The sequence below is a fragment of the Opisthocomus hoazin genome, chromosome 9 (assembly GCF_030867145.1).
Source record: "Opisthocomus hoazin isolate bOpiHoa1 chromosome 9, bOpiHoa1.hap1, whole genome shotgun sequence".
Lineage (NCBI taxonomy): Eukaryota > Metazoa > Chordata > Aves > Opisthocomiformes > Opisthocomidae > Opisthocomus > Opisthocomus hoazin.
Genome location: NC_134422.1, coordinates 41,272,415 through 41,286,991, shown reverse-complemented (window position 1 = coordinate 41,286,991; position 14,577 = coordinate 41,272,415). Strand labels below are relative to the sequence as shown.

Sequence of the window (14,577 nt, the reverse complement as noted above, 5' to 3'; positions counted from 1 at the left end):
AACAACGCAGCCAGAGAAGAGAATTTTGTAAATAATTTTAGTATTAAAGATACTCTGTTTAGATAACAAAACTCTGTTTAACGTATCTCAAACAATTCAAGACATGACTTGCACTGTGTTTAGTATGGGAACGGGGGAGGAAGTGGAAAAAACTTTGTATCAACCGGTCGTTTACTTAATGAAGTGCGTAAGGCCAGTCCCATTTCCCACTCTGTATGGGGCTTAGGGTGCTGCAGCTCGTCTCTGAAGCCCATGCATCAGCTCATCTACGAGAGGATGTGCAGCCGTACGCGTACCATCACTAGCTGAAAGGAACACCGCACTGTTTTGTCAAAATTATGTGCCAGGGCCGCCTTCTGCTGAAAAACTAGTAACCTTATTCTTAAAGGCAATAATCTCTAGCTAATTTGCAATAAGATAAAAAAAAATTCATGATACATTTCATCAAAATGTTCCCGTATAAGATACCAGAACACAAGTCTTAAAAATTTAACTCCAAATCTGTTCAATGAAAAATAATTAAAAGAAGAAATTACCAACTTCATTGAACTGTTGCAGTTGTCAAAATATTCCATAGATCCTAATGCTGTAAAATATGTAACAACATTTAAACCACAAAAACCTTTTCAACCTTTCAAATGCACAATGAACATCTTTTTTCTGGGAAAGTGGGTCAGCATTAGTTATGGGGTGCTGCATTGATAATTGTATGGTTAGACATGTATAATAAATCGAAACAAGTTCTTTTGTTAAAAAAAGAAAGAGGGAAAAAGGGATCATGCTTTCTGCAAAAATATATATACATAATATTTCACTTTTTTTTTTCCCAGCTGAAAAAAAATTCCTAGCCCTTCAACAAAAACCTGGCCTTACTAGCAGCATATAAAATTGGTGGGCAAAAGACTCGATGCAAACTTTTTCCACATCAGCTTGTTAGAAAAAAGGTTTCTTTTTAAAATTTACATCTAATCTCATATTTTGGGAAGAAAGTCTTCTGTATACTAACTCAGATGGTGCATTTTCAGTCCTTGGTGTTCCACACACTTGCTACATCAAACACAAAAGCATTGTTACCAGAATTAAGTGCCCATAATAACTAAAACATTTGCCTAAGTAATCATAGGACCAGGACCTCAGGAGGGATTTAACATCACGCTTGACTACAACAAAAACCTTGCTTCCATACACAAGACGACGGCTACAGAACCCAACATATCAGCTGCCCTCTTTCAGCGGCTGACAGAGGTACGCTGCTCCTCCGAAAAAGCTGAAGAGACACAGAGGCAACACGCATCCGATGATTAAAATCCAACTGCAAATACAAAATCCTAGCATTAAGAATACTGAGCAGCTTCTCCACAGTAACTTGAATACAAGGGACAAGAAAATTTCTGTTCTTGCACAAGTGCTTCTTATTTTCAGCTGGATTGTGTGAGGCTGGGGGCACTGCAACAGTAATTCTTAAAAAGCACTTTTATTTATGTTCAGATGGAATTCATCTGTCGAGGACATCAAAGGAAACGCTCCATGCACTAACTCCACAAACACTTTGTACATTTGCTGGAACATATGTTCATATACACACTTACTGTACACATGCTTGTGTGTATAGACATATGGAAAAACACCTCTAAATGAACACAAAATGAAATTGAGAATGTTAAGATTGAAGCAGTTTGATCAGCAGAAAATTCAAACTTGCAGAAGACAGCTCAGTACAATTCTGTAAACACATAAACCCACAATGGACACTGGCTGTCGATCATAAATTTGAATTTTTTGACTGTGTCAGGTTTTAGTGATCTTTCCTTTCTTTTGAAAAAAAAAAAAAACAACAAAACAAGGTACTTTTATTATTTGCATTTCTACTAGAAAAAATATAAGCAGTTGCATAGGTTGCATGCCTACGTGTACACAGGAAAGGAGACCCATGGATACTCACCAGAGTTTGCAACAAAATCAGGCAATATTTATTAGAAAAGTAGTTAATATTAGCCACTTTTCACTTATCAACATTCAATGTTCATACTATTAGACCACATAAGCTCTTACACCATGTGTCTCTTGTTAAAATAATTTTTCAATTTTGAATCTAAGCCAAGCTAATAAAAACAATCTAATAATAGAAGACTGTTTGACAATTAATTTCCGGAATTTTTTTTAAGCCAAATGTATAACCTAACACTGAACTGTGATGAAAACATCCATAAAAAACATAAAAGTGTAACAATATGTCAGAGTGCAAGAAAACATTTGTTTACATTTGTGCATTAACTTAACTATTAATGTCTTTATTTTAGATGTCTCTACTTAGACAGGTTTTTACTTTTATTTGTTAATCTGGGCCTGTTCTGTGAGAGCTGGTGTCTTGACTGCTTAGCGTGCCATTTGCAGCTCTGAAATACTTGGGAGCACACTGTCACAGACAGCAGTTGACCCACTAAGACCAATACTATTACTATTTCAAATACATGTAAGAATTATTCTTGTGTCCCTTGGGTATTAAATAGTCGCACACGTGACCACCAAATATCTGTCATTTCATTACTGCATATTCTATGTCAAACAACAGCTAATACATTTGAGCTATAATAGAAAGCACGTGCAGAATAATATGAATGTATATTCTCCACGAAATTAGTTACTACAAGAAAATGAATAACTCAGGAAGAGGGGAAACATCACCCAAATAAAGACAAGTTCCCTGACAGAGAAGATCACAAGGCCAACACATGTTTTCAAGTGGCAGGTATGTACGTTTACACATCAGTCTATCACGAAGGATAACTGGAGTGGGTAGCATAGAGCAGCTAAGCTAAATCTCTATTATTTATTGTAACTAGAATGTCAAATAAACCCAATAAGCCCCTCATTTTCCCACCCCTCAAGTGCTAGACCATAACTGTACAGTCTCCTCATTAACCGTATCCTGACAGCACACAGATCCTTGGCACAGCTGGACAGGTTTTTCCACCGCTCTTTGCCTCCCTTCTTTTATGACTGATCAGCATCTTTAGAAAGCTCTGAAGTAGACTGGATAGACTTCTTTATGTTTTGTACAAACAAGAAAGTCTTCCATCGAATTAGGGTTTTTTTTCTCAGGGTCAGTAAGATCAGCATTTTCACTTTCTTCTACACCCAATTTTTTTGCAAGAACTACGAATGTTGCTACGCCCCCCAACATGTCTAAATGCTTCCCAGCTTCATTCACTCGCACGGAATATCGCCCTTCACCAAGCATCCCAGCCTACCATCACTGTCCGTGTAAGACTGTGTGCCGTGGTTGCCAACACTCGGAGGATTTCTATACGCTGTAATTGCCCAAACCTTTGCTGTTACACTAGGAAAGCTTTCGTCTACAGATGGCATCTTAAGCTTACAATAAAAGGATTTAAGACTAATCCCTTGTATGATATGGTCACACCTAAGTAAGCCAAACAAATGTACAACTTAACTTGCTTATTATTATGAATAGCAAGGACTAAACTTAACATTATGGTTTAGTTCTGTTCCAAGGCGAGTATGCCAAATTCTTAATGCAGTCAGAACTGGGTATGTGATGCTAAGAACCCTTTTTTCCCCTAAAACGTTAACACATTAGGTATTGTGACAAAGAGATTACTCCAAGCTTCACCTCTCATCCACAAGTAATGATGAATGAAGCCAGTTTCTAAGGGCAGTTGCATGCAAGATCATGCATACTAACAGCTGCTAAATTCAGTACAGGGTACGTAAATTTTGAAAGACTTCTTATATCGATTTCTCAGGAAGAGACAAAATAAGATCAAAGGAGGTAAACGCACTCTTAACACTGAAATACAGCAACAACCTCTCCACAGCTACCAACACGCTGTCATCAGATACATCTGCCATACATGGTGAATTCAACCATGTCTAATAATCCCTTCGTTCTGCTGGGCTCTAGGGGCCATACGGAGTCTTCAAGATATGGAAGTAACACCTTAAATAAACAGAATGAATGCAGAGGAACCGAGGGCAAAACATGGATTAACGAAGCCATCTTCTCCAGAAAAAAAAGTCTTCAATTAGATCAAATATAAATGTGAATTACTTAAGTCACTGAATAGTTAGTAGGAATACTGTTAAGTTGCAGATTGCAAAGAAGTTATTTCACAAAAAACACAACTGCTAAGCAACTTTGTAACCATGACCCTTTATGTGATTTTCTTCACGCTATGTTTAGTGTGGTTAGTTATTCAAATGATAAATGGTATCTTAGTGGAAGCAGTACATAAAATAATCTACATTTTAATCGCACTGAAAACAAATAATGGAGTGTGATAAGTATGATATGCATCCATTAGACGTGCAGTCACCACATGCAGAAACGTTAGTGCAATGCAATACTCTTCATAAGAACATTACAGAAAGAAAGAAATAAAAATTAAAAAAAACAAAGACCCAGCAAAACCAATCCCCCCACCTTCTAATGAAGATCACAATTGCATGCAGTACCCAAACCCCGTTCTCTCTTTAGAAGTACACCATTTACCAAGAACCGTGTGCCTCCCGCAAGAGGCACGTGCTTGTGCTTTGCCTTATGAGCAGTAGTAGGGCATGTTGGAGAAGGACTAACATTTTGACATTTCAGACAAATGTGTTAAGTCAGAGTTTAAAATTCACTCTTATCCAAGTGAATTTCAATGCTCAGTCAACCTTTAAAAAAAAAATTAAATGTGAATAAATTTACCTGTCATACTTATGGCCATTTTCTTTCACCTATAGCTATTAAAGATAAATGTCTTTAAGCAGGAGTTCTTACACCTTCTTTAAATATAAAATAACAGAAAGTCATGATCTAGGAAATTTTAAAATCAACAATTTGGAAATAGGAGGTAGGAAACACACTGTAGCTAGTGGACTTTGAAACATAACCAAGACAAGGGCTGTAAAGATTTTTAGACCTCTGAAGTAACAGTATTAATTTTTCTACTTCAAAACTCCAAGTGACTGACATGATCCCCACAATTCTAAGCAGACACCCTTAAAAAAAAAAAAAAAAAATCATTTTCTGTACCAGTGGCTACCAAAAAAAGGCAGAAAATCCAAGTAAAGTATCTGGCAAACATTAGCATTACATGAAATTTATGCTATCTACAACTTCAAGCGAGATATACATCTATTCCAAGGAAAAATAAAATACAGCTTTCCAAAAGTCACAGCTCATGGACTAAAGACGTTCAGTCATTGTTCAGCTATTGTTTACTCAGCAAAATACTGGTAACTGTTTCCAAACACACTCATTTAAGAAAACACATTGAACATCCCAACAGAAACTATGTAACATAGAAGTTCAGCATAATTTAGCCGTACAGTATGTTAATAGCAGACAAATTCAGTATTAAGACTGACGTGCAAATATAGCTGCATTGCTCCTGCATGAAGTATAGTATCTTCCATTTCTTCTGCACAGCGACAAATAACTCTTGTAGCTTTATGCTTTATGCTATATAAGAGCATTAGACATTCAGAAAAATACTTCTGAGTGCTGTAAAGTGTATTGCTGAGGTCATACTCTTAGCATTTCAAAGGTACGAAGCAATTCTCTGGAGAGAATGTCAAGTGTTGTGCAGATAAAGAAGGAAACAAAAGTAAAATCACTAAGGAAAAAGAGACTCTTTCAGCTGCACTGTTACTTGTTAAAAACTGCTGGGCTAATATTGCATTTGTCTGGAAGCGTTACTATTTCCAAAACATCAGAGCTTGTCTACCTGCTACCGAGTAAATTGCCATCAGATACTGCATGCATAAAATGAAAACAGTTCATAACCTGTACAAGATACTTTTTCTACATTCTATTGAAATGCTCTCACGGAAACTGAAAATGAACTTTTTACCTTGATTAAAGACGTGATCACAATTGCTCCAGCATTCACCATAGGATTATGAGGCCTGTCTGTGAAATAAAGTTTTCAATTACAAATATATCCCAAGACACACTTGCCAAACAAAACCACTCAAGCATTTAAGTGAAAAAATGCTAAGTATTAACGTATGACTTAAAGCTACAGTTATGGAATAGACTCCTAAATTAAAAATACTGTAACCCAACATCACACACAATTTTTTGTAATACTGAGCAAAGTATTTTACAGCTTAGAACACACTCAGTCTAACGCTACTTAACCGTCCAGTAAATCAGTTGGTTCAGCACCGCTTATTTTCTTGAAAATTTTGAATCGTCTCCAGTGTTCCAAGATTTGATCAATGCAACATTTGCAAGTGGATCAACCCCTAAGGGACTTCCTGATTTTTCCTCCAAGTTACCAAGTCTCAGTGATTTTAAAATCGTTCAAACCGATCCTTTTAAAAAAAGTTCCAGTTCTTGAATTTCCTTATCGCTGTACATAAATAGAAAATCCTATTTCTTTCTAAGAATTAGAGGTTTCTACTGGACTTTCCTGAAGTTGTTCCCCCCTTGACGAGCCAGCAGGGAACGGTCACATTTGGACGATGGCCTTAACAACAGGCTTTAACTTTCCGTCAGCCCTGAAAGGGTCAGGCAGTTGGACTAGCTGATTGTTGTAGGCCCCTTCCAACTGAAATACTCTATTCTATAACGAAGAACCTCTCTGCGGGCTTTTTAATCTCTTTTTCCAAGGGCCAGGATGCCTAAATAAAACCTTACACTCCGAAAGATTCCTGCTAATTTCAAAGCAGAGATGTCTTCCACTCCCATCAACACTACTTCCATTCCCATACCTTTTGTCACCTCTTCGGGATGTTTAGGTTCTGACGCTACATTGATTTTTAAGGGAAGTCATACACAGGTCTCTTCCTAAAGCAGCAGCAACTACTGATTTACCTCTCAGCAAGGCAATTCCACATTGTACGACAACAAGGAATGGAGTTTGATACTATACTTGCAACAGTTTGCCCAAGAGGTGAACAAATTCATCTATTAATCATTAGAAAGATATCAAACTCTGCAAGGCTAAAAACATCACTAAAAACAGAAACACACACATACACTCTATATAATCAAATGATAAAGACAATGATCTGCTCAGACTGCCAAAAAAAAAAAAATCTTTTACGCAGCTTCTCTGCAAGTCTTCTATATTGCTGTATCACCTCATTATACTCCAGAGTAAATTCATGTTTTTATCCTTAATGTAAAGCACAATAACCCTTCGACTCAAATTAGGGTGCCCTGATTAAGCCTAGCACTGATTTGACAATTTGTCTCTTGCACAAGCAACCCACCTAACAGCCTCTGCACAGTAAACATATTCTTCACTGATACAGCGCTCTGCTTTTCCTGTGGGAAGGAGGTACTCATCCTGAACAGCCTTTTACACACAGAACTGCAATATATTTAACAGGTATACCTAAATTGTATTTTCTTTTATTTGGAGTTTATCTAGTTACCTAAAAATCTCTCCCCTGGACATCACTGTTCAATAGTGAAAAATGCATATTTTTTAAATATCTCAAAAGTGCTTGATAATTAGCACGATTGCTCTAGTAACCTGCCACGCAGTTACGCCACATGCAAACTAGAGCTTTCCCCTAATAAACTTAAATTACAGTGCTTTCCCCTGCCAGTTCCGCTGCCCTTTTTCATCCATCGCTGGCCGTAGGCCTTTCTCCTACGACTGCCTTGCAGTCTTCGAGCACAGAAAGCACAGTTTGACACACATAACACCACACAGACTTTTTAATACACAGAACAGCTCACCATGGCAAGTTCTTTCCGAAATGGCATCAAAATGTGTTTGCCCAGTACAAAAATTTAAAGGAAGAATTCCATCTGTGGTTAACAAAATCCTTCAGCACAATAAGCAATTTCCTGGCAATCCCTCATTCAATTACAATGCGACATTTATTAGTGGACTAAGTTCCAAACAACTATATTACTGGACTAATTCTACAAATAATTATCATCAAGAGAAGGTCGCATGTATGGATGTGAGATGCTAACTGTGCATATACACAGGTTTTGTCAGACACATCGTATCATGAACTCGGGCATCAAAAACCCTGCAAACTGCTCGAAGATCACAACCAGGAAAATTATTTCTGGTGATGCCTATTACGAACACATTTTACCACGTAAAATTCCTGATCTACTTCAATCAACTAGAACAGTCTGTTTCTAATTCACATGGAAATCGCTTTAGTCCTCCAGAAACCTGAATTGTTGGATGGGCCATATGTTCCCTTTGATAAAAGAAGTTTTAAAATTGAATATTCACAAGGCTGCAGAAGTTTCCAAATTTGCACCGCACAGCACAGATCTTAGTCAAAACGAACACGCTTCTTAGTAGCACTTGTTTGTTGTAAGTTCGCATTTTTAGCTATGAGGTAACATTGTGTTGTAATATTCTCCATTCTTTCCAGCTTAAAATCTCAATACTAGTAAACAAAGAAATGAAGAGCAACCTGTTTTAGGAATCTTTAATGCAGTAAGTACAAAAAATAGCTTCAGATGCATGTCCAACCAGTTTTCAAGTACCTGCACATCTTTTCATAAAATCCCAATTTACAAACATGAAACTCAATTATATCAGAATAATTAGAAAACAGATTAAAATATCTACATTGCATATATTCTTTTATTTTCAAATCTGATCTTCAAAATAGCTATGCACGTTCAAACTGCCAAATACTCTCCCTATCCAAACTTTATACATCAACTTAAATCTACAAGTAAAGTATCATCCCCTCCTCTCCTCTTCCTTCACTCGCAGAAACTCAGCTTCCCTTTCTCTTCCTATAACTGAAATATTCCTATTTATTAGGCTTCTACCTTCTGTTTGTCTTTTGTTTAAGGACTGTATAGATAAGAGGCTGTTCAGGCTAGTTCCAACACATTTTTCTCACGTCAGTTACATCAGCCACACAAGCAAATACTTAAAAATTTAAATTTCGATCATGTGAATCAGTCTTCTCCATTAATTTCAAGCACACTGGTGAAACTTTCAATAATCCAAATTCTGTTATTGCACAACAGTCTTATAGAAGCACTCAAAGTCTAACAGCAATACAATAAAAGACCACAGCCTAACAAGTTATCTTCTCTCATAGTTCAACGCTAAAAGTAGTAATAAAAAGAAAATAATTACTATACTTTTTGTCATTTCATTAAAAATAAAAAAACCAGAACATCTCTATTGATCCAAAGGAAAAAATGGGCAATTTTCAGCACCATCAGAAGTTTTTTTACATGAAGGCTTTCTTGAGACACGAAAAGCAGAGTCCTTTTCACACTGTACAACATTGTATTTGGAAAAACTAGGAAAGCAAATCCAAGACAGCAAAGCTTGAGAAAATGCTTAATCCCCTCTTGGTATTTTGTTACCACTTAGCAACATAATAAAAAAGAAGAAATAAATCATCAAGATCTATTTTATTTGTAAGTTTGGAAATATGATTTTAAGGTATGTACTAAATATAATTACGTATAATTAATAATATAGATATTTAAGTAGAATTTAATACAGTCCTTGACAAAAATATCATCCAAGCCTTATGCTGTTAATTAAATATTAATTGCAATGCCATGGCAACAGAAACATTGTCTGCTCTCTTACTGAGAAAGATCCGCTAGAAGAAACATTTGTGTTTCAGAGATAACATCCAGTATTTCCTCTAAGGCTACATGAGTCATCCTTCTCAGATTTTTGCCATAATGTTTTTAAAAACAACATTTTCATGCTTGAGAACTAATATAATATGAAAAAGAAATGATCTAGGTAAGTACTGTACAAGAAATTCCTGCTAACGCACTCTTGTCGTAGGAAAAACAAAACCCACCAAAGCCCCCACATTGTTTTGCATCAGTAGCCAGACTCAGTGTGGAACAATCTGTGGGAAGATGTGTTTAATTTTGCCTTCCGGAAACTAGCTAGTGCTGGCCTTGGGCACCGGCACCCGCTTCTCAGAGGGCTGAGAAGGGAAGTGATGTACATGTTTCTTGTTAAAAATCAATTTAACATCTTTGATTCTTTCACCATTATTTTACAGAAGGCATGACTCAGGAACACTTTTTACCAGCTCAACTAAATAAATATACATTACAGATCACTATTATCAAAATTCCTTGTTTTTTCCTACAGCTGGATAACTAGCAACTAGAACAGAAGTAATAAAGCATCTTTTACTAGCATTCTAAATTGGGCAAAAGTGAGTGACAAAGGATAAGCCTACCTTGCTGATGGCAAACTATTTTGGGACACTGTCTAATAAGTCTTCAGAGGATACAATAAAATAAAAAAGACTGAAAAAACACGTGTAGCTTGTTTTATAATTTTCTAAAATAGAGTATTTGCATCATGAAGTGTTACATAGCTCTTACCATCTTCATTCAGGAACAATTTGTTGAATCTTAATCCACTAGGCTCTTTACCAACGTATCTGTGCACGTACTCTGTGCCGAGATCGTTAACAGCAATCGCGTATTTCAAAGGCTTTACGCAGGACTGAAGACAGAACGGAACTTTGGTATCGCCAACAGAATGCCTGGGAACAACACAGATGAAGAGGTCTGAAATCTCCTGTCCGCCAGCTGTGGCAAGCAGAGTGTTAAATGCTTCATTTATTCTTCAACATACTAGGACTATTAACAAAAGCCTCCAAAACCCAAATGTATATTATTAAGTCACATTTTAAAGAGTAGAAAAAAAAGATTGAAAGGTTTTAACAATCGCCTCTATCAGGTAAGCACAATAAAGTCACTTGCCGGTCATTAGTACAGACGATAAAAGCAAGTTCAGAAATGGGTTTATACCAGAGGAAAAAAAAAAAAAAACACCATCCCAGAGCTCCAGTACCACATTTACCCTACTCAGCTGCAAGCCACATACTCAGCAGGGTACAGCTGACCTGAATATAGCCACTAGACATATTTATGTCTATGTAAACAAAGCTGAAATTCAATTCAGCTTTGGAATTCGAGGGCAGAGATTAAATAGCTGTATTTACATTCCCTTTGATAATGGCATAGGCATTTTATTACAATTATTAAACACTTTCCTTTGGAAAGTTTACTTTCAACATGTCAGTCAGACCGCATGGACGAAGGACTCGTACAAGCAGCATATGCCCCATCCAGAGCAACAGGCTCCAAGCCACCGCTCATCTGATGGCAAAATCAGCAGTGTATTTGTGTCTTCTCTTCACAGAAACCGTGAGCAGGTTCCACAGAAGGTCACAAAACCATTTTGGCATTACAGAAACTAATATTACACATTAAACATTACAAAAATTAGCAGTATAAAAAAACCCTTTCATTAGCACATGTTAAAATATCCAAAACAATCCTTTCTCTTTATTAAACCATGAGATATCATGAAGTGCTGTGTATCACAGAATCACAGACTATCTCCAGTCGGAAGGGACCCGCAAGTATCATCGAGTCCAACTCCCTGCTCCTCACAATATGTCAGATAGTTTAAATAACAGAAACAGTAAAATCTAGAAGTTAGAATATACCTCTGTCCATCCACTGTGCAAAGTGACACACCCCACAAATCAGGGCTGAACTTGGCCAGCTGTGGAATATAGTCAGCCACCTATCACAACGTGAAATAAAACCAGAGACATTACAACACCCAAAATATTTAACTATATGTTAACATATGTTAATTAAAATACACACCAATGGAAAGAACACACAAGGTATAACTGAATTATTCTAACAATCACCTAGTACATCTAAAACGTCATTACAAATTATTATATTCACTACATCATTATCAAATTAAACTTTTTTTTTTTTTCAGTGAAAGTAAAAACTTCAGCACGTTCCAAGAGAAATCTCTGTTCTATGTTACGGCATGTTCAGCATTTTCAAATCATATAAAATTTTAGCCTGTAACAAAGTTTGGGGCTTTTCAATTAATTGAAAAGATAAACTTTAATTACTAACACAGTTATGGTGTTAACAATTATTTCTGTCATACAAGCCAGCCAGTTGTGTTGAGTAGTATAACTCTTTCACAGACTAAGTTTAGCCTGACAAATATATAGCAGGTTTATAGCTTATGTAAAATAAAGAAAGAACACCACTATTTTCTCTTTCTAACCTTAGAATTAGAGGTCAGGAGTTTTATTCCTAATACAGTTTACGAGTTGCAGACATAAATGAACTTCCAAAATTATTTTATCAAGTTATTAGTTTAACATTTTGCTAAAAACGTTAAGAAAACTCTGTCTACTTAACCAATATATTTGGTTAATGTCAAGAAATCTACAGAAGTTTGAAGCTGAATGTGCAAACAGGTTACCTTTCCTCCAGATTGTTTTTTAGCACTTTCATATAACTCATCAATATGTGAAGTAAACGACATAAAATCTGGAATGACAAACTTCCTCCTGAAAGCTTGAGTAAGCAACACGATATTACTTTGTACACACCTGTAAAAAGTTTAGAAAAAAGTTTATTAGTATTTTGACAAAGTACTGTCATAAAGCCTACTTAAGCAGTAATTACATGCTATTTAAATAAGGACTGTGAGCCCCTTGAAGTTATATGCCTACAAGAACAGGACTTTATTAGAAAAACTTTTTAATTTTCCACTCCGTAAGTTACAAATAATTCTTCAAAATTACTGAAAATTGTTTCACTGCATTCACTTTCTTGCCTTTTTGCTGAAAGCCCTTATTTGACATTTCAGCTGTAAGGTTGCACTGCAGGGTACTATCAATTTGCTTTGAGGAGCAGCTGAGCTTGCAAAAGGGATCCAGGCCACCCATCAAGACACATGATGGCCCTCTAACACAGCCTGGCCCAGGGCTTAGAAGACTTAGAAGTCTGGCTTTCAGACTTAGCTCAGACTTCTGAGGTTCAGGGTTGGTTTCACCACCAACCGAACAAGAACACTGCCAACAGACCAAACTGGAATGTTTCCACTCTTCTTAAAAGAGTAAGACCCTGTAGAAGTACTCGATAACATCTTCTAAACTAGGCAGAAGTTAACAGTGAGCAAGTCTTTTGCTTTAAACTATCACCAGTTAAGGAATCTTTGCTGCCTTTTAAGCCAGGATACGTTATCAGCCACACCCTCAGAGCATCAGCCCATCTGGCACATCTGAAAAACCAATTTGATAAAAAGGAACAGGCTTATCTAGGAGAAGCAGGAGGAGGGAAGGACCAAAACACAAGCTGAGACACAGTGCTGAAAGCGGGGTGTCTGTGGGTGGGGAACTGGGAGCCATTACCACATCAGTTGAAATATGACCTGATAAACGGTATTAACAGCCCTATCCCAGTGCAAGGAAGAGACAGGGAGGTTTAGCACCAAACAATTTTGTTAACTCATTCACACTATGCTTTCTGGCAGCGCTGACAAAAGCAGAAACAAACTGCTAATCCAGACAAATGGGAAGTTAAGAACATCCAGGCCCACAGCACAAAGAAGAGCACGTATCCTTCCAACGAAGACTTATTCAGAACAGTAATAAATCAATTTGTAGGGAAATATTTTCACTTGGAATAGATACTTCCATTAATCCTACTATTAAGTCATCATCAGTTCGAAATGTAGATGCATGAAGACCAGTGGCCAGAATTCTATTTCCTTTGAATCTCCCTCTTTTTTTACAGCTTCAGTCTGAACTCCTTTGTACTTAGGAGACTTTATCCCAAACTCAACAGACAGCCATTTCAGATGCTGGCAGGCGCTACTCTACAACAGTGAAACAGTGGAGACGTTTCCATTGTACACATTGGCATCTTAAGAACTGCTCTGTCTGTAATAAACTGCTTTGTTAGTCTGTGTTAAACTACAAATTGAGTTTGTTTGGTTGTACTTTGTCATGCTTACCGTCTCCTTTTTTACACCTCTTGCAAAAATTCTGTTTGTTTTTGTTCCCAGCAGCCTCCAATTAGTTACCCACTCCAGGTGCAACAACTCCTCTTCAAAAGGAATTAACAGAAGTTATGGCAGCTACGTGTGCAGAAGGAGTAACACCACACACATACATACACTAGGTTTAACCTTCAGACAGTGTGGAAGTGCATCTGAATCACCCGGGTAGCATGAAGCACTCTTGCAAGGAAAAAAACCAAACCAATATTTGAAGTTGACCCAAACCTATTGGAACAACTCCAGAATACAAAGTGTGGAAAACAGGAAGGCCGAACGCACTGAAATAGACTCCTCTGACACCACACTCTGTCTGTGAAACAGAAGGGCATTTACACACTGACTAATTCACACCAAGTCTAGCATGCTCGCCTCCATAATTCAATCATTTTAAGCTAGAGATTGAAAGCCACTGCAGAAATAGCTATGCTGGTTAAGGGCATTACCTATTTCTGCAAGAAGGTACTGTTCCCAGACTTCTGCCAAGGTCAGTGTCCGGGTATTTATCCTGGTACTCCTCAACCCAGGCAAACCACATGAATTCACAGATATTAAATATTGGGGTTCAATCTAGTGGGTATTAGGAACAGTTACTGCATGGACAAAATTACAGGGGTCTTAGTAAGCTCCACTTAACGAAGCAGTAATATTTTTCATCAGAGAACACTAGCCTTGACAGCCTCTGATATTCTGCACCTGACATCTCCCCTCCACCAGAGTTTCTAACCAGTTTATGGTCCAGGTA

The 14,577-nt window shown here is 37.1% G+C and overlaps 1 protein-coding gene across 2 annotated transcripts in view; it reads right to left on the bottom strand.

Annotated features, from left to right (window-relative positions):
• Nucleotides 1-14,577, bottom strand: part of GLS (glutaminase) — a 59,413-nt gene that overhangs the window by 33,474 nt on the left and 11,362 nt on the right. For both annotated transcript variants that reach the window (XM_075430053.1, XM_075430054.1), the window contains exons 4-7: nt 12,252-12,381; nt 11,458-11,537; nt 10,322-10,485; nt 5,859-5,917 (exon numbers count right to left, since the gene is read on the bottom strand). In XM_075430053.1, coding sequence (XP_075286168.1) covers nt 5,859-5,917; nt 10,322-10,485; nt 11,458-11,537; nt 12,252-12,381 — 433 coding nt within the window. The remainder of the gene's footprint in view (nt 1-5,858; nt 5,918-10,321; nt 10,486-11,457; nt 11,538-12,251; nt 12,382-14,577) is intronic.